Raw genomic sequence first — 23,195 nt, 5'->3', positions numbered from 1 at the left:
GCAATCCCCAACCTTGAAGCTACCGGCGCACTCCCGCCCAACGGCGCCGCAAGTACTCCGTATCAACAACAACAACAACAGCATCACCATCACAGCCCAATTGACTCGTCCACTTCCCCGTCAATCATCCCACAGCGTGACTACTCGGTGACGCCTTTCCAGACCGACGTTCCATGCACTGACAACCACGGAGTCTGGACCCGATCGCCATCCATCGAATCGAATGCCCTGCAAGGGAATGTGGGCGGTTTCTGCCTGACTGACTGAGGTGGCCCGCAGCCCTATTGCTGCCCTTGAAGTATACACCAGCCGTATACACCATACACCATACATCGTCATCGTCATCGTCATCTGGAAGCTGAAGCTGTGGAGCTGAGAGCGGAGCAGCGGTCAGCGTGTCCGCTACTACTGGAGGGATTCGACCGCGGAGCTGGAGCTAAATATAACCAACCCATCGATCGCATAACCTTGAAGTGTTTCATCATATACCAGACGATCGACCCTCGCGATAGTGTATTGTTCGAATGCAGCCAAACGCAACCCAACCTAACCTTCCAGCAAACGACGACGACGGGTGTACATGTACAGTAAGTACTGTATGTATATCAACAACATCATCAACTCATATATCAACACGATTCTCCACCAACCCTACCCCAACCTACCAGCCTACCACTCTTAGTCCAAGCAACGACCAACAAAACCCATCCACCTATTGATCAAACCCACCACCACCACCACCACCAACAACAAGAACAAACCAATCTCGCCCGCCGGCGAAGCCTCCCCCCCCCCCCCCAACAATGGCCGGCGTCCGCATCTACCGTCGCCGCCGCTACCACTGGCCCGAACTCCAGCTCAACCTCTGGCTGATCATCGTCTTATCGGCCAACGCCATCTGCCTAGGCATCTTCGCCTGGTTCATGTCCGTCCAGAACGAGCTGCATCTGGATATACCATGGTGAGTGTGCAGCAGCCCTTTGCCTCCCGCCCCCCCGCAGCTCACAGCTCAATTGCCCCCTAAACCCAACCCAAACACAAATACTAACGCAAAAAAAAAAAGGCTCTTCCCCTACATGACCGTCACCGCCGCACTCGGCCTCTTCTTCATCATCCTAATCTACGTCCTGACGGCCCAACGCTTCCTCCTACCCGGCATCATCCTGGTCGGCAGCTTCATCCTCTTCGCCCTGTGGCTGACCGGGTTGATCGAGACCAGCCTGCAGATGTACGGCGTCGTCGCCAACGTCGACAGCAACTGCCGCAACTACATCCTCATCAAGGACCACCCCACCGGCGATAATCTCCAGACCTTGGCGTGGTTGACCGAGAGTACCATCTGTATGCTACCATGCCCCCTGCCCTTCACCCTTTGCCCCCTCTTTTATGATTTGAAGGTGTTTTTGTTTTTTTTTTTTTTTTTTTGCTGGTGGTGGTGGTGTTGCGGAACTTCGAAAGGCGAACGAACGACTGGCTAATTTCTGGAATTGGTGGTTAGGTAACTGCTGGCGAACGGCGTTTGCGTTCGAATTGATCAATACCATCTTCTATGCCTGGATGATGATCATGTCGTGGCAGGTGCATCGCGATATCTATCGATGATGTTCCTATTTGCTTTCTCTTTGAAATACCGACTTTACATAGTAGTATAAGTTTAGCGAGGCGGATGGGATGTGAGACTGGAAAAACCAACCGATGATTTTTATGATTGGATGACTTGAATCGTGATGTGATGGATGTGAGATGATTGCATGACTGGACTCTATTGGCAGCTCTGATGTATGAACGATCTACGTTATGTGTATCCTTATTCAACTTTGCAGGTTGTTTTATCCCCCCCCCCCCTATCATTCTTTCCACTAATCGGAATATGTGCATCAGTGCATCTCCCCCAAAATACACCTCAGTCTACATTTCAAGATCATACCTGATTCAATTCAAATACACATTCAAATTCGAAAATCCTAAACCCGATACCTGAGTCTTATGTCACACACCCCCAATAAAAGATTTGACTCCGGCGTAGACGGAAATCGCGCACAAACGCCCTCGCTATGCCTTGCCAGCATGATCGCGAATCAAAAATGCTCCTATCACCGATGACAACAGCGTAGTATGAACGCTAGCCTATCCATCCAGAACAAAGACAACGTCTAGAGCTGCTAACTAAAGTCAACCGTTCTCTACCGCGATCTTCTCCTCGGCCGTCGCGTCATAATCACCATCTTCAAACGCCGCCATCATCTCCCGTTCGAGCTCATCGTCCTCTTCTTCCGGAGCCGGCATCGTGTCCGCTGGTTGGGATCCCGAAGGCGCATCGACCTGCTCCTCCGGTTCACTGCTGGGCGATTCCGAGTTGGCTGCACTGGACACTGCTTGGGAGAGGGTGGTGCCGGGCCGCTCATATACCCGCCGAATCCGCTGCGCGAGTCGCGAGCCATGAGGGGCGCCGGCGTCTTGCGCCCTGTCTCCGTTATCTCCTCCTTCGTCCTCCTCTTCCTCGGTATCCTCTGGACGCTTCCGCTTTTTGCTGGGCGCCGTAGTGGGGGCATCTTCCATGAAGGAGGCATCGCTGTCACTCTCGCTCTCGTCGTCACTGCCGAGGAACTCTTTCAATTCTTCGTGGATGGCTGCTTGTTGATCGGCATCATACCCGATAGGAGACATCTCGGTCAGTCCAGACGATTGCAAGATATCAGCCGTCATCTCAGGCTCGTCCTCCTCCGTGCCAGCGACCCCCGTTCCTTCCTCAGATGACAGCCATGAACTCTCCATTTCCTTGCCTGGCGAAATGGGTGGCTCGCGATCATCTGGATGCACAGGCAGGAGATAAGGCTTCTCGTCTAAGCGCTTCCATTGTGTTAAGCAGTCACTCAACCAATGTGTCCTGACGATTTTGATGTTGGGGTACCGCGTTGCAGCTCGAACCTTAGCCGTGCGATTTCGTCCGGCCACGAGATGGGTGACTCTGGAGTTGATCTTCGTACTGATAGTCGCACCGAAACTCTTGGACCAAAGAGAGATGTCCGCGTTGTGTGTATCTGTGCCAAGAGGAAGGACTCCTGTGAAAGTCAAGACAACACCGCTGAGAACACGGCGTTTGATGGCCGGCATAATGTCCTTGACGTCGGGGACTAGCTTCAAGTCGACGTCCTTCTCCTTTGAGGGTGTCTTCTCGCCCCGCAAAGCTGCCACTCGTCCTCCCAGCGCTCGTGACCTTCGCCGGTCATACTCGTCGAAGAAGTTGCGATGTACCTGCTCAAGACGAACCTCCAGATCAAACAACTCCCGGTCGTTGTCCTCTAGAAGAAGATGTCTATGTTTGTTCATCTCCGGTGAATCGTCCATGCTACTCGATGAATCACTACTTTCAGCGGCGTCTTCCTCTGCATCCAATTCCTTCTGCTTCTGTAACAACGGTCGATCTTCGACTTGATGCATGATTGTCTCATTTTGTGCATCGCTCTGTTCCTGCAGTATGCGAGGGTCGTCTCCTCCACCCATCGTCACCAGCTGCTCCAATGTTGACATCTCCGGCTGATCCCCTGCTCTGACCGTAGCCCCGTTAGCATTATGCTCACGGGGCAATATTTCTACTGTCTTTGCCGCAGACTTCTCGCCCGGTACGCTTGGAGAGACCAGTTCCTGCTTTTTGGGCAGGAAGCTGGAGTTGATATCTCCAATGCCGACGAAGAAGTCGTACGGCACTACCTTGATGAGATTGGGGCTCCAGCGCCAAACGTCCCCACGGTCATCGATGATGACCACCATCTTGGTGTCCACAGGGAATAACCGATGTAGATTCTTGGCTGTAAGACTGCCGCTCTCGTCTCGACTCAAGATCCGATCTCCAAACAGCTTACGATCGGGATCAATGATAGCAGCAATATGTTGCGCATAGGACCGAGTACCCATGGTGTAGATATGCAGCTCAAACATCTCCGAGATGTTATGCAGGAAAGACTCCAGCCCGGGCCGCAACTTGACATAGTACCATACTCCACGCGCTCCCGGGTCATTTTCGACCAGCTGAAACACGCGGACATCGCTGACAGCCTTGTGGTTTGGATTGTCTTTATCTTCCATCCATTCCCTCACGGTGGGGTCAACGGTTGCTTGGATGATCGTCTGGTCCAAATCGACGACAAGGGACAGCTTCCGATTCAACAGCAAGCTGCGCTTGGCATCCTCTTCCACCCGCGTCGCCTCTCTCTCGCTCACAGTCAGACCGGTGTTTTCGTGGGTCACCGGGATCGTCGCGCGCATAACATCCTGAAAATCCGAGTTGTAGGTGGATCTATCACTCAGACATTAGCAATCCCTTGAAAGCCAAACTTGTACGTGCGCTTGAGATCCATACGCAGTCATATCCTTGCCACACTCTGCGCAAAGCCCCCCGAACTGAACCTCGTGAGCACATGGTTCATCGACCTCCATAAAATCGACCCTGGAACATAGCAGCTGCAGTCAGTCTCGGCCCCCGAAATGAAATAGCAATCGAACCTCGAAACGTAGGTTCCCGGTTCACATGGTGACATACGGCCCATTGATGACATCCCCTTTTGCAATCCTCCACTGAACCAATTCGCCGTCGACGGGTGACTCAAATTTGGTCGGAAATTTGCGCTTCACCTCGACTTTATTTCCCAGCCCGTCACCCTCGGTGACGGTGGTCTGGTAGACATACCAGAACAGCGCATCCTCCCTTTCCACCGCATCGCCGGGCTGTTTGAGCAACGACGTTACGGTGATCGGGTAGTGAAGGCTGGGTGGTAACCGAACAAGCATTTATAATGTAGCCCACACCAATCCTTGGTCCAGTAGCGAAATCAACCAACCCTCTTTGCCCTCCTTCTCATAAACGATGGGAGTCAGGGAAGCAAGGGTGGTGTGTAAAACAAATGATCAAGGAAATCGCGATGGAAGGAAGATCGAGCCGAGGAACTAGGAAGCCATGCCCGAAGCAGTAACAAAAACCAGACAACGCCTTCGGTAACCGCTGCAGCCGCTGTAGAAAGATGGAGGCAGGAGGGGAAGGATCGGAGAAAGCTGGGGTTCTGTTGTGATCCAGAGACGCGACGGGGCGATGATTGCTCGGATCGGTACTATATGTACTATTCAGGTAGGTGGGTAGGCAGGTGTACAAAGAAAAGGCTCCGAAGCTGTGATGGTCAAAAGATGGGGGTTGAATGAAAGACAACCGCGGTCAGTTCTATGGATCAGCTGGTCGCAAATGGCTCGCCACGCGAATCGAACGCGACGAAACACAAACCACGGTTGAGAAAGGCTAGCAAGACGAGCGTCAAAAGGGTAATTTATGGCAAAAATACGAGGATTGATGATGATGATGATGATGATGATGATGAAAGAGAGTGGTAATTGGTAATTGGGGGGATGCGATCAGGAACAAGAAAACTGCATGAGGGGAGGTGGAAGGGGAAAGTAGGAGAGGAGAGGAGAGGTCACGAGAGTGGGAAGTAGTGAAGGAAGTGGTGGGTGGGTGGGGAGATGGAGCAAGAAGAACGCCAGAGGAGCAGTAGCAAGTTTTCCAGCAAGCAGGAGCAGCAGGAGCAGCAGCAGTGGTTGTGGTAATGCCAAGCGTCGGTCCATCAGCCGCTTGGAATTGGCCTGTGCGGGGGGGGGGGGGGCGAGACTCTCGGGTTTCCGTCAAAACCACCGGCTTCCGGCCCAGACCTCGTCATCATCCATCATCATTATTTGTTGCACAAAGAAAACAAAGACGAACGAACGCTCCTGTAAGATGCTATTTATCAACACGACCTAAATCGTGCTTTCATTGTACTGGTATAGATTCATACACGATGATTACGGTACTAGTCACAGCAGTACACATTGATCAGTGGGGAAAAAAAGGAGCCTGGGCAAAAGCAACAACTGGGTTCAAATGTGACCCATTTCTTGAATCATAACATAATAACAATGATTACTGCGCGCTAGGGGGTCGAGCTAATATATGCGATATCATCCCCTCCATCTTGCGGACATAGCATGAGAATACGCTGCGTGAACCCATCGTTTACTTGGCCTTAGCGAGACCAACGGCACTGTTGCCAAGGTCATAGACGCTGTACCACTTGCGCAGGAATGAGTCACCCAGAATGGCCAGGGGACCAACGGGCTCAGGGAAGTCCATGCCCATGAAGGCACTGATGCAAGAGCCCTGGGTCTCAAGGGTGTAGTCAAAAGCACTGATGGTGAAGTTGTGACCGCTCAAAGCAAAAGTCACATCGGGCAGAGAGGAGCGCTTGGCACAGTCAATGGTGTACTGGCCAGTCCAACCCTTCTTGGCACCAATCTGGGCGTTGCTGTGCAATTGTTAGCATAGATTCCATGGACAATTCACCCGAGGAACTTACATCATCTCAGCAAGGCTGGAGGGGAGAGCAATGAGGGAAGTACCGGTGTCGAGGATGACACCAGTGTTCTCAAGCTCGGCAACGTCATCACCGAGGGCAATGGAGTCGAGGTCGACCTCCCAGTAGGCCTTGCGGCGAAGAGGGATCTTGATCAGCTCGCCAGTGTAGTGGCTCTTGTCAACACCACCAAAGGTGGCCTCGGAGCTATCGCCCTCCTTGTTGGCATCGCCAAGGTAGAAAGCAAAGACGGGCTCGTCCAGAAGTCCCTGCTTCAACATGTTGTAGAAGGGAGGAACGATCTTATTGACGGAAATGGTATCATAACCCAATCCGAGAATGCCATCGAACCGGCCGAAAGCGAAGGCCAGGCCAGGTTCCTGAGTTGCCTCGGCAAAGTCCTGTTCCTTGATGGTCAGGTCACCAATAGTGAGAGTGTCCTGGGAAACAAAGCCGCTGAGACTGCCAGAGCCGTAGCGGATAGCGAACTCGCTTCCATTCTTCTTGTACGTGCTAGACGAAGACGAGTCGTACTTATTGTGAAGGTAGCAGGCAATGGAACCACACTCCGAAGAAGGCACCCAAAGGTTGGAGCTACCAGTGTCCAAGACAACCTTGAACGTCTGGGGAGGGGTACCAAGCTCGATCTCAGAGAAGTCTGTTATGGAAGACGATAAGCAGCCACTCACTCGAGAAAGGCTACAGAGCTGGAGACTAATGGGATAGGGACTTACACTGTGCGTTCATGAAGTTATCGACAAGAACATCGTGACGGCTCAGGTCGTTGATCGGGGTTTCCTGGAGCAGTTCATTGTGGATGTTGGGGCGAATGCCCATGTACTTCTGACCAAGCGCGCGAACATGGGCATCAATGTTGTGAGTAGACTTCATTCAATAAGGTCAGCGATTCCGCGTTGGAAGAAGAGCTGAGCTGATTACAAGGCCAACAGTTGCCTTGATGGTATACTTACCAGCTGCTCATCAAGGGAGACCTTGTTGAGCTTGAGCTTATGAACCTCGGCGGAGGTGTAGCCCAACAGCATAGATGCTGTGAGCAAAGAGACGGACTTCATGATGGAGGCGACACGTGAAGGAACGACTCAAAGAGAGACAATGACGGAACGGAAGGTAGAAAAGAACGGGAGAGAGGAGAATGAATAAAGATGTCGATGATGAATGAATCAAAATCGAGGGAGATGGGAGGAGGAAAAGGGACCCGAGGAAGATGGAGAGAGAGAGAGGCAGGGAGGAGAGGAGGTCACGGTCACGGTCACGGTCACGGTCCGGGGGGGGATGGGCACTGCAATGATGCGAGTGACTGGTTGGTTGCGGAGCGACCTCACGCCGCCTCAGGCTGTCCTGCTGCGGGCCAGCCAATGGTTGGCTGCCCCAGCTGCGTCATTGGCAAGGGGATCTTCAATCACGGGGTTTATCTCTCATGTTTTAAGGTAATTAGCGCCAGCAGAGCTGCGGTGCCTGAATTCAAGTTTAATTGTTTTATCTTCAGGAAATTCCATCGGTATCTCTGACTAAACATCTTTACCAAGATACGCAGACAACTACATCCATCTATCTCATTGTAGCAACAGTGGTTGGGGGAGGCGTACGATTGTTCTTCCCCAACGCCGTTTACCGCTTCTTATCAGCCTATCTGCCGCTAGAGTGATGATGTAAGACCGCCTTGGCCTGCTGCCTGTTGTACCGCCCGGGACCTTGCTGGTCCGGGTGAGCAGCTGACAGGTACGGTGCCGTGGAGCTCCGGTAGCTCCCTGTGCTGTACACTGATAACCATACGCTGCGTCTACTCTGCTGTAATAACAATATTATTAGACATTCAGACAACCTACGTCAACAAATCTCTAGATACGTCAATCATTGTCTTGATGTGTTATGCCTAACAGTATTACAGCTAAGCCCAGCCTAATTGTTGTTGCAAAACACATGGCCAACTCAAACCCAGCGCTTCTTGTATACCTGATTTACCGGTAGAATTCGAGTCTAGCGTTGGTTAGTCATTAGCCAAACAGAAATTCAGCCAGAAAAAAAAAACGCACCTATCAGATTCCTGGCCAGTCTTCACTTGAGCAGCATAGGCATCCTCCAAATCGGACTGGATGATGTTGTAGCGGTTCTTACGAACGGCGCGGAGACCCGCCTCTTGCATAATAGCCGCGATAACCGCACCCGAAAGCGGTTCGTTGCGCACAATCAGCGAGTCCAGGTCGACCTCAGGGGAGAGGGACATCTTGGACGCTATTGTGGTGAAGATCAACCGGCGCTCACGTCGGTCGCGCAAGGACGGGAACTCGATCTTGCGGTCCAGACGACCCGGACGCAACAAGGCAGGATCCAGAGTGTCCGCTCGGTTGGTCGCCATGATGACCTTGACGTTGCTCGTTTGCTCGAAACCGTCCATCTGGTTCAGAAGTTCCAGAAGGATACGCTGAACCTCACGGTCGGCACCCGTCTGGGCGTCGAAACGCTTGGTGGCAATGGCATCAATCTCATCAATGAAGATGATGGCTGGGGAGTTCTCCCGGGCCATTCTGAAGACGTCACGGACCATGCGAGGTCCTTCACCGAGGTACTTTTGCACGAATTCGGAACCGTTCACACGGATAAAGCTGGCGGTTGTGCTGTTCGCCACTGCCTTGACAAGCATGGTCTTACCGGTACCAGGAGGACCGTACAGAAGAACACCACGAGGGGGATCAATACCTGGTTCCGTCAGAGAAAAATTCCCATGGTTATGACTGCGCCAAAGAATGGAGTCTAGTCAATAGAAGAAGGACGAACCGATCTGCTTGTAGAGGTCGAAGTGCGTCAGAGGCAGTTCGACCGCCTCCCTGATCTCCTGCTTCTGCATATCGAGACCACCAACATCCGCATATGTAACATCTGGCTTTTCATTCTCGCCCAGCATAGCAATCGAGGAGTCTGCCTCCGGGGGGAGGATATCAACAAGGGCGTTGGAGTGACGGTGGAGGGCGACCGAGGATGAAGGCTTGAGTTTCTCGCGGTCGAGGGTAGACAGGATGCGGACGACATAATTCGAGCCGGTCGATGACTGCACGATACCGGTGCTATTTGTATATAAGAGTCAGTACTGTAATTCTTAGATTGCTGGCGCATCATACTTCTGATCGATTGCTTCCATAAATTGGCCGATGACCAAGGGAACACTCTGTATCCGCTTAATCTCCTCCTGTGCACGCACAAGCTCTCGCTTGAGGCTCCTGTAGGATTGTTCATCGTTAATTATTTGACTGGTATGCGATAAAAGAGTGCCTTACCTTTGTTCATCCTTGATGTATTCCTCCTGGAGCTGGATGTACCTGGGCAAGGGTCAATGCGTGCTGAGGCGACATCGATGCGGTTGCGGAACGTACTCCAAGTTTCTCTGTAAGCGCTTCAAAGTTGCATACTCATCACCACCGTCGTTTCCGGTGCCCTCCAGCGAGTCTATGTTGGGGATGGTGTCCAATGGAGCTGCCTTGGTGTGAGGCGTGACGTTGTTCGCCGGAGTCTCCACGGCGACGTCTCCCATGGCGAATGTCTAAACCGGAACCAGAAAGTTGAAGTCTGAAGATGAGGGTGGTATGTCTCCTGGGACAATATAGTCACAACGAAGCAAAAGTCGTTAGATGCGAGCTGTAGGATAACTGGATTGATTAGAAGCTATTGCGTCGATGACAGTTAGCCGGGCTCACGAAGCTCAGATCCTGGTCATGTGATCAGTCAGCTAGAAGCATCTGGTGGCAACCTCAGGCAGAACTTCCGCGGTCAGCCTCGTTCAGCAGCCATCCACAGGTGCCAAGCACAGTACGGAGTACTCGCCATGGGACAATCTTTTGTCTCGGAGGTGCAATTGTAGGCAGTGCTCTCAACACCCAAGCTGGAATATCTGGTTGTCCAAAGGCATAGGCACAAATCAGTCACGCCTAAAAGTCCATAGCTGATACCATGTTTATTATGCTCTGAGTCTCCTAGTGACACGGTCGTTGCATGACAGAATATATACAGATCACTTAGACCTTAATCACTTAGACCTTACAAAATCAGGTCGTCTATCCTCGAATAGCTAGAGAATATGATTCTTCCAAAAGACGCGCAGATGCCTGAGCAAGCATTCAGGTCTCGCCAATAAGGCTAACTTTGACCATGTAGTCATGATTTATCTATTTTTACATCTTCCAGAGATCTTTCCAAGGCAGTAGAAATCGTCATCGGTCCCCTAGCATCAGGGACCCCGCATACTGAGATATAGTAGCAAATTTACTATATAGTGAGCTCTCATACTTCTACCATAGACTGTTATCATAGTACCTAGTCAACCTCATTGCTCGTAGTAGAAAAGCCAAGCAAACAGACTGGGAAAGACTCAGCCGGCGTTAGCAAGGAATATGTTTTGTACCAGCAGCACCAAACTCAGAGCACCGTTTCCTGCCATAGAGATATAAAGGCATCCAAGTACCCTCTGATCTTCAGCAAATTCCAGGGCTCTCCTGGATCACTTCACTACGGAAAGTAGTGAGCTACTTGTCAATCGTTCAGCATGCTTGTATCATGAATGCTTTCAGTCCGTGTCCAATTCCGCCACATCGAACTCGATACGAGATATACTTAGATCGACCCAGCCGCAGCAGAAAGATAAAGGACAACCAATATATCATTCTTGCGGAAAACTGACAAGGGCTTCTGGAAGCATGTAAGAATTCGTTAAATCTCGTATATTGTCCACACCTTGAACCAATATATGGCAGGCTGGTATGAGAGTCTACCAAGTGCATCAACCAACAATTCCTGTATAAATATGGGCCCGTGTATAAACAGCTGTAGGTACTCTGCAAAGCAATTCTAATCAACCTGCTGAACTCAAGGAAAAAGCTGCTGGTTGATCGACTTCGGCAGAACGAATCAGCCAGATACCTAGACTACCACTGGTCCTGTTCGTTTAGTACAGGTGAAGCTAACCCAAATTCGAGCCAAGCACGGCCCTTCCTGCAACGAGCCTAGTAGAGGCTAAAGTGGCCTTAAATCTATCATGATCATAATGTGGATGTCCGGTTGATCCATAGCAGCTATGCAAATAGTCCTGGATGGTTACTTCAACTCTACGCTGTGTTGTGCACCATCTCTTACTACATGCTCAACCGAACTTCCCATCAGTTCACCTTGGACAGTCTGGACAAGACCTTCCAAGCTGGGGCCCGCCCAGCTGTATAATTGTATTTCTGGAATTGAGAGACCCTGACATGGCCCATGCATGGTATCGAGAAATCTTCGTTTGGCTTGGGTCTGCTGTAGTAAATTCTGATTCGTATGCTCTGAAACCCCGCTCATTATGAGCTTCATCTTGCCTTCAGCTAAGATTCACGTCGATATATTAGTCCGTAAGCCAGGCGACTACAGCAGTACTAATTCTCCTATAATCTAATGTCTGCATATCGAGCAGATGTGATCAGCATGATTACATACTTAAGCGAGACGTCCCACGGGGTGCATATGTCCGGTCCCTGCAATGCAAGCTCCATATGCAGTATGGTGATCGACCGAGTTTGTCAAACCTGCTCGTGACCTCTTTGCATCACCTTTCTCACTAGCGTTTCTAGAACACCTTCAATGTCATGGTTCCTTTTCAGTTTGCGGTTCGTATTCGACCAAGGCTGTTTCCGGATCCGGCCGCTGATCCCCCGGTAGAGACACCTGAAAATTACCACATCCTGGGGGCTTATATCCGTACAATCCGAGTTTCTATTGCAAGCCGAATAGCCCAGAACTGCAGTGGACCAGACAAGTTGATGCAGATGCAAACTGCATGTACGGCTGGATAAGTGGAAATTGCGCAGTGCCTTATTCAGCAGTTGTGATTGAGAGTGGGTGCATGAGAGGTCCTTAGTCATCACTCCAAAGCCCCACCAGTACCTTGATCGGGTAAATCACCCAGCCTACTTGGGCGATAACATCAGTCCCTTGTGAAACAAGAAGGCGGGAACCCACATAAGAAACACCACCATTAACAGACTGTGTGATCATTCTTAGAACCTCGTATGTGATTCTGTGGCTTATACGGGTGATGTCATTGCTTTGAACTCCTGGTGTCGCGTGGACAGCTGCGAAAGAACTGTCGTACAGTGAACGCCCATGAGCGGACGGCAGAATGCCACGAGCTGGTATGGGTGCACCCAGCTGCGATCTCCTCTTGAGGTATCTACCACTGTTGCTCACATACTGCTGCAGGTCCGGCATGCCTGACGTGCCGGGAAAAATGCCGCAAGTGCGATCGTGGTCGACCAAGCTGTGAACGCTGTATCTCCAAAGGGTTGGTATGCGGAGGATATCCAGAGCAGTTCAGATTTTGTGGTATCGCTAGTCGAGGAAAGTGGAAAGGGGCACGTATACCTGTCAGCAACAGAGCCTTGGCCAGAGAACAGTCTTCCGCAACAGAAGGGCTATCGGACGGTGTCACAGGATCAACTTCGGTGGCTATGGCTGGAGACAGCTCGAGATCCCCCACTAAAGAATCATCTATCTCCGACGATTCCAACCAGCCGCTGGCCGATCTTTCAGACGACATTAGCACAGTCCTCGTATTACCTCTCACAGAGAGGCTATTGACGCATTGTAAGACCAGCCCTACTGGGAGCTGATGTTTTGTTAGAAAAGGAAACATTAACCGTGTCTCATAGACGATAAAGTCATCTGTCCTCATCAGATTGCCGAGGTTGGAGATGATGAAAACAATCCATATAGAGCATTCATCCTCCCATTAGCACGGAAACAGATCGGCCTGTTATATGCCGTTCTGGGATTATCTGCCTCCCATCTTGGCAGGCTCATAGGGGACGAAGCAATGCACGAAGCTACTGCCGTGGAATATCGACTGAAAGCAATACGCGCATTGAGTGGGGAGATCCGAAAGAGCCAGCGGACATCACTGCGAGAAGAGGAACAGGATACAGTCCTCGCTATAATCCAACTTTTGCTACTCCACGATGTAAGCTCAACCAGTCGGAAGACCCAACATGGCTGATGCTTCAAACTCTGGATCTGATATACATGCAGATAAGCGAATCAGGGGTATCTTCTCATGGCATCCACATCACAGGAGCCATGTCCGTATATAAACAATTGATTGCCGACGGATTGAATGGCCGCCGACAGCGCGCGGTCTTCTTCCTGGGAAATTTGGCTTGGTCTGTCACCTGTGCTGTGAGCGTCTGTGTCGGTATTACTGACGACTAACAATAGGCTTGACATCGTCCGAGCATTTGCTGGCGCCGAACGGATGTGCTTCTCCCAGGACGTTCGAGACCTGGTCGCCTATGCATGCGATGACATGTTCGAGCAGGTCAATGGAGTCCCGCGTGAAATATTTCTAATCATTGGCGATGCATTGGAGAAGTCAAAGGAACACATGCTGGGCTGGCTCTCATGGGATGAGTATCAACTTGCCTTGCACCTGGCCAAGCAGAAGCTTTATTCGTGGGACCCTCACTGCAGGACTTATCCTACATCGGATCCCTTATGGACGGCTATAGCAGAAGCCCACAAATTTGCGTGCGTGCTGCGTATACTACGCTTAATGGACCCGCATAGACCAGCTCGCGACTCGGAGATACAGGAGTGTGTGATAAAAATCCTCGACGCGACAGCGATGATCTCGTCCGATTGCTCAGTCATAGAGCTTGTCGTGTTACCTCTATTCATGGCCGGAGCGGACTGTCTGTCGCCTCATTCGCGGTATTATATCCTGGGAAGACTGCGCGAAATTGAGAGAAGGTCTGAGTTCCGGAACCCAGTACCGAACGACTTGTTGAAAAAGGTCTGGGATGCACGCGCGGCTCAAAGTCCCGATGATGATACGAACATATCATGGACGACCTTTGTAAGCCACCTCTCCTGGTCCCCATTCATCCTAAGCTCACCGACGGACATAGACACAGGCTCCCGGGCTGGTACGGCCACATGATTACCTTATACTATGATCAACTGGGTAAATGGTACTGCGTAAACGAGCTCAATCATTAGCAATATGGCACCCACAGCTTGTGTGTTGTACAGGTCATGTTTGTGGAGGTGGTCATACTGGAACATTCTTCAGACATCACTCACTGAAACAGTCAGAGCGTGCTGCAAATATGGTTTGATTGATGAGAAAATATCTAGCGCGATTGTGATCATCATAGTGAGATACCTATGTGGATATAGTCTGTCTCACTCCGCCCCAAGCTCTTTTGGCTGTTGGTCAGGATCCATGCTTGTTTCTATCTTGCGTATTATGCGAGCAGGATTCCCTGCGACGAAATGGAACGGTGGTACACTCTGGAAAAAGAGCCATCAATAGTCAGCGGTTAGTCTTGTACTTGGAGTCGTGAGGATCCACGTGCCTTGGTTACAACAGCTCCCGCTCCCACGGTGCATCCACGCCCGATCGTGACCCCAGCAAGGATTATGACACTGCCTCCTATCCATACATCATCTTCGATGTGCACTTCCTTGCCAGCTTCAGGGCCTTCAAGTCCGTTCCTTACGGCGGGGTCCATGGGATGGATGGCGCCGTAGATAGAGACATTAGGACCAAAAAGCACCCTTTCGCCGATCGTAACGAGGCAGGTGTCAAGCACGAGAAGGTTAAAGTTGAGGAATGTGCCTTTTCCCACTTTGAAGTTCAAGCCGTGATCGACAGAGATCGGAGGATCCACAAATGGGTCTGTCTCGTTGAAAAGCTTCTCGTCTTCCTGGGGATCGGAGAGGGCTGGAGGGAGAGGACGAGTGTCGCCAACAATACTTTGTAGTACCAAGTCAGCTTGGTGAGTTGCAGGACTCAACATTGTGATGGATGGATGGGCTTGGTGCTTCTCACTCTCTCCATAGCTCCACCTTACGACGTCGAGAAACTTGACCTGCTTGGTTGAACTTGTCGCATGCTGCTTTGCACCGCTGGCGGTTGGCTTGCAGGTCTGCATCCCAGGCCCAGTAGAGCTCACCGTTGAGCATCTTCTGCCATTCTTTAGAGGTCGCCATCTTGATAGGCAGTGAAGTAAGAGATTCAGATGAGAAATGATTCGGGTACTTAGTAAAAGCGGAATGCTCAGACAAGCGAAGGGAATGCTCTTTATACGTTTCCCATTTGGCATTCATGAAGATGTATGTGCTGATAGTTGACTCCCCACGAGATCATGTTTGTTGTCATCCTTCATGATGATCGCTCTTTCTAGCCTGTACCAGATGGGTGAAACAGCCAGCTTGTGCTGGTACGACCCGGCCAGTTGGGCTACCTTCCCGATATGGCAGGTCCTCGCTTGGCAGCGCTTGCGGAGGCCGTCGATGTTTAAGTACAGTAGTAGTACTAAGTAATTTGAGTACGGAGGTGTAAGGTTCGATGGTAGTTACTATTGTAGATACTAAACTCTTTTGAAGTCACAAACAGTCGAGGTAGTGGAAATTCATTGTTGGGTGTGTTGATCCTCCGCACAGACCGAAAAATGTCCCCTCGTTCAACAAGGCCCAAAGCCAAGCCCTGAAGACGGGAAAGTTTATTGTCATGATCAATTTTAGTCTTGATTTTACTACGGAGTAACTTACTAGGCTGATGACATACAGTAGACGCGCATGGGATGCTGGATTTGTTTCATTCATTAATGTTGATACGTCAGAAAACCTATCAAGTCCGTAGTCCGTAGTCGGTACCTTGGTTGGCCATCCCAACATGCCTGTCTGGCTGTAAATCTGTCAGGTTTGGGAAAGCGTAACTTACTGCCAACAATCAGGTATTGCAGATGGTTTACTACAAGAATTTTATGATCGCCTAGTTGCTGAGTGCCTTGTGTTTAGACGATACCAAGTGGAACAGACCCCGGGTGAGTATACTGCCTTTCCTGACCGCCTGCTATGTCAGTCACCTCCTTTCACTGCGTTGAACTGCTACTTTTTTTCGCTGCTGCTGCTGCTGCTGCTGCTGTTCATGGCTGGGAGTAAGATCAACTGTCTGTCATACACCACGCTTCACACCGATCTCCCACTCTCTCCTCATTCGTTATCTCGTCTCTTCTTCCTCCTCTTCCTTCGTTTCGTGTCCTGAGGTGTCGCTTCTGTGTTCCCTCTCCACGTCCTGTCTCCATTCTTGTCTTTCCTGCCAGCAACTCCACCTTTCCAAAAGGATACCCGAAAAGCCAGACCCTCTTCTCCCCCCCTCCCCCATCTCGTCCATCTCTTTCAGCGCCAAAATTGCGAAAACAAAAATTACCCTGAAATTCTAAAATAAGATCCAAGATAAATTACCAAATTCCCAAGATACCGTGAGTGTACCTACAAGGCTACATTGAACAAGGTACGCCCTGCCCTGCCCGCCCATTATGCGGTGCCAGCCATTGGAATTGCTCCCACCCACACACATGCACACGCTTGCTTCACACACTCTTTCACTCCCCTCCCTCCTTCAAAACTGCGGCCACGCACTAAAGAAGGACGGGCCACCCTTTCGCCATTCCTCGGAAACTACCTTGAACCACGCACGTTGTGACGCCCTCCCTCTTTCTGTCTATGGTTCTCCGTCTGTCATGTCAGAGAACTAGACGGAGGTGCAGTGCAGCGCTATCTTATTGTCTACCTACTGTATCCATCCATCTCTTGTTTGATCTGTCCCGAAGCTTTTACCCACCTGGTCCAGACCCTCCGACCTTGATTTTCTCTATTATTTTCCTCGTGCCAAGCTAGCTCAGAGCCCTCTGACTTGACTTTCTGCTTACTTACTGCCTTTTTCCGCCCTCAGCCACCAGTTGTTGCTGCCTTCCCGAGTCGTCTCGCCTCTGCCGGGTACGCGCTCCCAGAACTCCCTCCCCCGAACAGTACTACTGGGTCCCGTGACCTGCTTCCTCGCCCTCGCAATCTCTCGCCGGCCCTTTCCAACCACTGCTGTTCGGGACCCGGCCTCCATCCGCTTGTGAGTCGGCATTTTTAGTTATCCAGCCTTGTCGGTATGTACATCCATCCTATCTGTCCCTTGCTATTTTCCTTCTTGATATTTCCAAATCTATTCGATCCCCTTTTCATTTACCCTCCCCGCCATCATTCTCCCCCATTGCCCCCTCATCTCACGCTGAGGTGTGGTTGTTGCTTTGCTCGTGTCGCAGAGCGAAGCGCGACTCTCTGCCAGCTCTTGCACCAAGCTTGACGCGTCTGCCCCCTCCTCATTTTATCTTCAACAGTCGTCGTCTCCCTTCGCATTGATGGAGGTCATGATGACTTTGAGATCCCTATCCCCCTCGTCGCGGCTTGATGATGGCTCCCCAGTCTATGTGTCATTTTTTCTGATAGCTTGCTTCGCCTCGCAGATGGGTTGGTAAAACTACTCGACATGAATGCCTGGCCAGCCGACGCCTTGAACCTTCCGAACCATGACAATGGTGCTTTTCACCAGGCGACCATTGATCCTTCTCAGGCATTCCTCCAAGCCTCTCCCACTCCTGACCCGACCCAATACCAGCGCATGTTCAACGGCGTACCTCGCAATGTCTCGCCTGGCTTCCACAACCCGAACCAGGTAATACCTTCCAAGCGGCCACGGCCGGAAGATGGTCTGTCAATGTCGCCAAGGCAAGCTCCTGGCGGCATTGCTGCCTCCCGTTCGCAAACCCCTCACCAGGTGCCGTTCCCTGGGTATCAAGGTGCTGCGAACGGCGCGCCGCAATTCCCTTCGCATCCCACTCCGTATCAGCATCTCCAACAAGGAGCATCTCCGAATGTTACCCAGTCGCCTATCATGCAAGACTTCGATCAACATGGCATCCAACGGATGGGAACTGCTTCCCCAAGCCCTTTCACACCAGCAGGCCCTCAAGTAGGGACACATATGTCACCGACGCAGTCGGACCATCCGAGCAGGGTGAATACACCCCAAAATAACACGTTCATGCCAGGGCAGCCGTTTCCACCGGGCATGGGTCCTCAATTTGCCCCCGCGCCTGCAATGACGACCGCCGGCGTGCAACCGCCAATGCAGGCTCATTTTGGTGGCATGCCACAAGGCTATCAACAAGCAATTGCCGCGCAGCAGCAACAACGTCTGCATGCTATGCAGATGCAACAACAAGGCCGTCCAATGGTAATGAATCCTGCCATAGCCGGGAGACCCATGGCAGCCGGTATGAACGCGATGGCGAACCCCCAGCAAATGGCAGCTATTAGGCAAATGCAGCAGACCATGGCGAAGCCCATGAACCCAGAAGGATTCATGCGGTCCCTGCAGAAGTTCATGATGTCGCGCAACCTTGTTTTGGATCCTAACCCACATGTGTGTGGCCGTCCGATTAATCTTGTCCAACTTTACGCTACTGTCATGAAACTTGGAGGGTCGAAGAAGATTACAGCCACCAATATGTGGCAGGTTATCGCCACACAGCTTCAATTTCCCCCAATGCAGGTCCCTATGGCTGCCCAAGAAATTCGGGAGCATTACCAGCGGAACCTTGCGGCGTACGAACAAGCCTTCCTGAGTAACCAACAAAAACAATATGCAGAGCAAATGCAGCAGTCGTCGTTGTCTCGGCAGCCTAGCGATCCTTCGGGCATGCAACTACAGTCACCAGCGGGGAAGCCAGTCCAAGGCTTCGAAACTCCACAGCAGATAGGGCACCCCTCCCCTAGTAGTGCTCCTGGTCCGAACAATGTACAACACAATGCTGCAAATGGTTTCGCAGCCCCAACGCCGGTGAAAACGCAGAGCAAACAACAGAATCAGCACCGCCTTAGTATGTCGCGCCAATCTCAGCCGCCTCCGACGCCGCATGATCCTAGCACTCAAATCCCTGGGCAATCCCCTGCGCAGCGTGGCAAAGGCTCGATATCAGTTCCCGGTAAACCGGAGCCTGTAGATCAGCCCTCTAACATGCCTCTCAAACAACCTATCGAAGATCCCTTCAAGCCAATGGTACTTCCTGAGAGCAGCTTCCATGGTCCCATAGTGGTGGATGAGATGTATCAGATTGGAGAAGATATCACGAGGCTGAAGCCGAATCTTCCTGCTTTTGCTGAGCTTGGGGTCATCGACATTCATGCCCTTACAATGAGCATCAAGTCTGGAATTCATGCCGAGATGCGTGTGGCATTGGATACCCTCGCGTCCGTTTCGTCAGAGCCTGCAATTCAAGTCTCATTGGATAATTGTGACGACCTGGTAGAGAGCCTGATAGAGTGCGCAGAAGATCAAGCAGAGTTCCTTGCAGAACATTCCCCTGAAGTGTCGGACTCGATGCTTCTATCCTCATATGAGGAAGTGACTCGGGGTTGCCAGTCCGAATGGACATCTTTGGCGGACGTGCCTGAATTCGGAAGCCTTGATTACGAATTAGATCGAGCTGTTGATAGGCTCATTTGCATAACGACTATCCTGCGGAATTTCTCATTCTCAGATTCTAATTTTGCAATTTTGTCGACGCCCCCTGTTGTCCAATTCATGTCAACGATAATCCGGTACCTGGGTACTCGCAACATGCTTCTACGGACACACCAGAACACTTTGGATTTCATGAAGGACACTGTGACTTATTTGAGCAATGTTGCTCACACCATCCAGCTGCCCAGCAAAGAAGAAGCTCTGTGTCTCCTACATTTCCTTTTGTCGTTTGCCCCATTTCCAGGCCCAGTGATTGGTTCGGAAGGCATCATGTTCACATCATACAATCCGTCTGTACACAAGTACACTCCTGCGGCTGTTGACAGCTTGGCCAAGCTTCTGGCGCGAGATGAGCCAAATCGGACATTCTTCAGAGCCATCTTCTCTGGCGAGGGCGGTTCGAATCAACAAGAACTGCTCACCCGTGCATTTGGCCTCGCGATATGTCCGATCCCTGACCAGCCCCGCAAGCCGCTGGCCATTGCAGATCTCCGAAAGGTCTTCCTCATGCAAGGCTTGTTGGCCGCAGACATCCTTTCTGGGTATGCAGATGGCCCTACTGCCAAAACGTGGCTCGAATCAGTGGACGGGTTCGCCATTCACCTTCTTCGACTATCATGTCTTTTGAGCACTGAACGTGTTCCCCCCCCTCCCCCCACCAACGCCCGGCAGTCCCATGCTGCAAGAGGTCAGGCTGATGAAGCTGAAGCATACCGCTCAATCATTAACCGCGGCCTGGCAATCCTTCGTCGGCTCGCAGAAAAGTCGAAGCTAGCAGACACAAATTCGACGGTGCATTTCCCCTCGGGGATTGTTCCTCGCAAGGAGAGTTTGCTAGGCGCGTTGCTAATGCCCAATATTGATCCGGGTGTTGTTCGGCAATTGCTCACCTACGCTCGACTTGCGGAGTGATAGGTTAGACTCGGAGCCAGGGTTCAAGCTACTTGCCTCGTGGCAAGAATCGCGTGCCTGGCACCGCTTCAGTTATGCCCCTTGTTGATGTCTGCTTCTATCATGTCTTCTATTCAACTTTTAGTAAACTATATCTGCATCAGCTTTGATCTTTCCTCCTTTTAACCCCCTCCTCATCTGTTCAACTTTTCCTCGTTTGGCGCCGGTGGGAAGATTTTTGAAAGGCGTGACTTGACAATGTGTGTGTATCTTGTGTGATTTACCGCTGTACAATGTTCAATACCCTCGGGCGTAAAAAAAATGAACACAATCACCACCATATCTAATGCCGGAAGTAGGGCGGCCTATGGTTGATCCGAAGTGTAGCCCCCCGGGAAAGCTGCAATTCCATGGAGCGTGTACCCTGACGATGGAAGCACCGCCGGCGTAGACGGTCTGTGTTTATGACCTCCGCACGTACCACACCAGACTCCGAGGGCCCTGATCATGCTATACTGATTACCATCTAGATTCGAATCCATACAAGAACAAGAGATACCCGAGCCATTTCATCGAAAATTACTAAGTATGTCACAAGAGACTAATGTGGAAACACCAAAGCCGTTCAGATCATTGGACAGAATACAGTGGAGGTCACAAAGAGGACAGGAAAACAGAACACACATCACGCCAGAAAATGACAAACAGCCAGAAGATAGCTCCGTACTTAACAACGGGTTCAGAAAAGATGAACTGGAAATATGCGAAAACATCAAACACCTGGAAGAAAGTACTATGAAGAGCGAGGAATAGTACACTGTGTAATCGGAAAATAAAATAATAGAGCAGGTTGGGGGAGAAGAAAAATAGATGTAAAATGATGAGAGGTGGTTTCGACGATGATAAGAGTTAGGTGGTTATTTTGGGTGAAACCGAGAAGAAGAAAAGGGAAATTCCAACCATCAGTAGCGGACTATTCGCATATAGCCTCGCCGTTTCCCCCCTTGTAATGAATATTCTGCTTTTGAGTGCCATCTCTCTTTCACTCTTATCGCTGTAGTGGACTCTCGGTTCATGGAGACGTTGATTGAATTTTCCTTGAATTTTTGGTGGCCTGTTTCTTTTGGATCCTTGACGCTCCGGGGATCGATGGGAGTTGCTTGTGATGTGATGGCGTGCTATTAGTGCTGCTGTCGTTTTGGGCCAAGCTGTGGTGGAAAAGGAGATATTGACATTCGTATTTTGAGGAAGGAGCGAAAAGGATCCAGAAACCAATATCAGATCATTTGGTTGATAGGCTTAGAAGTTGCGCTCCGTCAGGAAACGCTCGATCTCCCGTTTCCGCCAGCCCTGAATTGATAGTTGTGTCAGTCCGATCCTTGGGTCCATGCTTGAGAATGAATAACAGGCGCTGTGCCATACCTTGACGATAATGTGACCGTTGAGACGGTTAATTGTCACCTCGGGGCTCTTGGGGGCGCGCGGGTCGCCCGACTCCAGACCCAAGTACTGTGCCAGATCCGATCTCAAAGCATCAAGATCACCCTCCGTCTTCTGCAACTTGGTCTCGCGCTTGGTACCGCCGGCTTTGGTGTCGACGTATACGGGAAGGAGGTTGGAGGCGGTGCGACGGATGAAGTAGGGGAGGTTGGTGAGTTGCAGGTTAGCGGGCGGTTGCGGAGTCGTCGGAGCGCTCTCCTTGAGCGTCTGAGATTGACGGCGGTTCAGTTGAGCGATGAAGGTGCGACATTGCTGTGCGGAGGTGGGACGGGCATTGAGGCGCTGAGAGGAGCGGAGGGCTGGATGTCATGGGATGGAATCAGTATACATGCAATGACCTTTCTGGTTTATCTGGGTGTGCCGGGCAGAAGCAATAGCTATGCATGCTTACTGTCCCCGATGCATGGAACTAGACGGAAAGCGCTGCGAACTTACGGGCAGAAGTCAGACTAGCGGAGGAAGAGAGTGTGGAGTAAGAGCTACGCGGTCCTAGGGAGACAATGGACTGTGAGGCTTTGTGGAGGGTGAAAGGAACAGCAGTGGACTGCTTGCGAACAGCCGTGCACACCGGCAGAGACTGGAGGAAGGATGCCATCGAGATATTTGGGGGGGGTGGGAAGGGAAGGTAGGTGGGCTTGAGGTATGAGGAGATAAGATCAGACAATAAAATCCAACCCAGAGGAGCTCGAGGGTCAACCCAGCGGTAAATAAGAGAAGAAAGTGGGGGAGGGGATGAGGGGATGAGGGACGAGAACATACGATCTTGAAGAAGATGAAGCAAAAGCGATCATGGATGATTTTCTTGCTTCGGCGCGGAGACCTTTGGCTAGGCCCAGAACGGACTAGCGCGTCAACCAGCCCTCCCGCCCACATTTTCGCCAGCGCAAAAGATGGACGCCGCACACTGACTCTGTCTGTCTGCCTCTGTCTGTCTGTCTGTCTGTCTGTCTTTGCCCAGCCAGAAGAAGCCTCATTCGAGATCTTCTCGTTGTTGCTCCTTTATCTCCTCCACCCTTCTTCTCCTCCATATTTTT

General features: G+C 51.1%; 8 protein-coding genes across 8 annotated transcripts; 3 read left to right on the top strand and 5 right to left on the bottom strand.

Moving 5' to 3' along the window:
• Positions 1-803: 803 nt before the first annotated feature.
• BO86DRAFT_354821 (uncharacterized protein) lies at positions 804-1,784 on the top strand (the record flags this gene model as incomplete). Its single annotated transcript, XM_025669602.1, has 3 exons — positions 804-961; positions 1,064-1,341; positions 1,499-1,784. 3 exons carry the CDS (start codon positions 804-806, stop codon positions 1,600-1,602), a joined length of 540 nt encoding a protein of 179 aa, XP_025531064.1. The 3' UTR covers positions 1,603-1,784.
• Positions 1,785-2,025: 241 nt separating this feature from the next.
• On the bottom strand, positions 2,026-5,045 carry fcpA (protein-serine/threonine phosphatase). The gene is made up of 3 exons (XM_025666619.1): positions 4,541-5,045; positions 4,361-4,447; positions 2,026-4,297 (listed from the first exon to the last, which is right to left on the bottom strand). Exons 1-3 carry the CDS (start codon positions 4,786-4,788, stop codon positions 2,173-2,175), a joined length of 2,460 nt encoding a protein of 819 aa, XP_025531063.1. The 5' UTR covers positions 4,789-5,045; the 3' UTR covers positions 2,026-2,172.
• An 821-nt stretch (positions 5,046-5,866) lies between these two features.
• BO86DRAFT_354816 (pepsin-like aspartic protease) lies at positions 5,867-7,793 on the bottom strand. Its single transcript, XM_025669601.1, has 4 exons — positions 7,346-7,793; positions 7,109-7,259; positions 6,378-7,032; positions 5,867-6,326 (listed from the first exon to the last, which is right to left on the bottom strand). Exons 1-4 carry the CDS (start codon positions 7,445-7,447, stop codon positions 6,038-6,040), a joined length of 1,197 nt encoding a protein of 398 aa, XP_025531062.1. The 5' UTR covers positions 7,448-7,793; the 3' UTR covers positions 5,867-6,037.
• Positions 7,794-8,287: 494 nt separating this feature from the next.
• On the bottom strand, positions 8,288-10,051 carry rpt3 (proteasome regulatory particle base subunit RPT3). The gene is made up of 6 exons (XM_025668744.1): positions 9,764-10,051; positions 9,668-9,709; positions 9,512-9,610; positions 9,171-9,457; positions 8,429-9,092; positions 8,288-8,372 (listed from the first exon to the last, which is right to left on the bottom strand). The coding sequence occupies exons 1-6, from the start codon at positions 9,919-9,921 to the stop codon at positions 8,354-8,356; spliced, it is 1,269 nt and encodes a 422-aa protein (XP_025531061.1). The 5' UTR covers positions 9,922-10,051; the 3' UTR covers positions 8,288-8,353.
• A 2,302-nt stretch (positions 10,052-12,353) lies between these two features.
• On the top strand, positions 12,354-14,630 carry BO86DRAFT_386153 (Zn(II)2Cys6 transcription factor). The gene is made up of 6 exons (XM_025671270.1): positions 12,354-12,547; positions 12,615-12,998; positions 13,064-13,371; positions 13,440-13,570; positions 13,626-14,262; positions 14,315-14,630. The coding sequence occupies exons 1-6, from the start codon at positions 12,535-12,537 to the stop codon at positions 14,360-14,362; spliced, it is 1,521 nt and encodes a 506-aa protein (XP_025531060.1). The 5' UTR covers positions 12,354-12,534; the 3' UTR covers positions 14,363-14,630.
• Positions 14,631-14,728: 98 nt separating this feature from the next.
• BO86DRAFT_396175 (sugar O-acetyltransferase) lies at positions 14,729-15,401 on the bottom strand (the record flags this gene model as incomplete). Its single annotated transcript, XM_025673385.1, has 2 exons — positions 14,729-15,164; positions 15,241-15,401. 2 exons carry the CDS (start codon positions 15,399-15,401, stop codon positions 14,729-14,731), a joined length of 597 nt encoding a protein of 198 aa, XP_025531059.1.
• A 2,332-nt stretch (positions 15,402-17,733) lies between these two features.
• BO86DRAFT_304851 (putative ARID/BRIGHT domain protein (SWI1)) lies at positions 17,734-20,682 on the top strand (the record flags this gene model as incomplete). The annotated part of the gene is made up of 1 exon (XM_025667637.1): positions 17,734-20,682. The coding sequence occupies one exon, from the start codon at positions 17,734-17,736 to the stop codon at positions 20,680-20,682; it is 2,949 nt and encodes a 982-aa protein (XP_025531058.1).
• A 1,278-nt stretch (positions 20,683-21,960) lies between these two features.
• On the bottom strand, positions 21,961-22,756 carry BO86DRAFT_396173 (mitochondrial 54S ribosomal protein mL49; the record flags this gene model as incomplete). The annotated part of the gene is made up of 3 exons (XM_025673384.1): positions 21,961-22,011; positions 22,084-22,460; positions 22,597-22,756. 3 exons carry the CDS (start codon positions 22,754-22,756, stop codon positions 21,961-21,963), a joined length of 588 nt encoding a protein of 195 aa, XP_025531057.1.
• Positions 22,757-23,195: the final 439 nt, after the last annotated feature.

This window comes from Aspergillus japonicus, assembly GCF_003184785.1.
Source record: "Aspergillus japonicus CBS 114.51 unplaced genomic scaffold BO86scaffold_6, whole genome shotgun sequence".
Classification (NCBI taxonomy): Eukaryota; Fungi; Ascomycota; class Eurotiomycetes; order Eurotiales; family Aspergillaceae; genus Aspergillus; species Aspergillus japonicus.
This window is presented reverse-complemented; position numbering and strand designations above follow the sequence as displayed.

Coding starts and splice junctions, on each gene's coding strand:
- fcpA (XM_025666619.1), bottom strand. CDS start 4,788: ATGCTTGTTCGGTTACCACCCAGCCTTCACTACCCGATCACCGTAACG. Junction 4,448..4,540: donor GGGGATGTCATCAATGGGCC/GTATGTCACCAT, acceptor GCTATGTTCCAG/GGTCGATTTTATGGAGGTCG. Junction 4,298..4,360: donor TGTGGCAAGGATATGACTGC/GTATGGATCTCA, acceptor TCTGAGTGATAG/ATCCACCTACAACTCGGATT.
- BO86DRAFT_354816 (XM_025669601.1), bottom strand. CDS start 7,447: ATGAAGTCCGTCTCTTTGCTCACAGCATCTATGCTGTTGGGCTACACC. Junction 7,260..7,345: donor TCTCCCTTGATGAGCAGCTG/GTAAGTATACCA, acceptor TATTGAATGAAG/TCTACTCACAACATTGATGC. Junction 6,327..6,377: donor TCCAGCCTTGCTGAGATGAT/GTAAGTTCCTCG, acceptor ACAATTGCACAG/CAACGCCCAGATTGGTGCCA.
- rpt3 (XM_025668744.1), bottom strand. CDS start 9,921: ATGGGAGACGTCGCCGTGGAGACTCCGGCGAACAACGTCACGCCTCAC. Junction 9,710..9,763: donor CGCTTACAGAGAAACTTGGA/GTACGTTCCGCA, acceptor ACCCTTGCCCAG/GTACATCCAGCTCCAGGAGG. Junction 9,458..9,511: donor ATGGAAGCAATCGATCAGAA/GTATGATGCGCC, acceptor ATATACAAATAG/CACCGGTATCGTGCAGTCAT.
- BO86DRAFT_386153 (XM_025671270.1), top strand. Junction 13,372..13,439: donor AACTTTTGCTACTCCACGAT/GTAAGCTCAACC, acceptor ATATACATGCAG/ATAAGCGAATCAGGGGTATC. Junction 13,571..13,625: donor TTCCTGGGAAATTTGGCTTG/GTCTGTCACCTG, acceptor GACTAACAATAG/GCTTGACATCGTCCGAGCAT.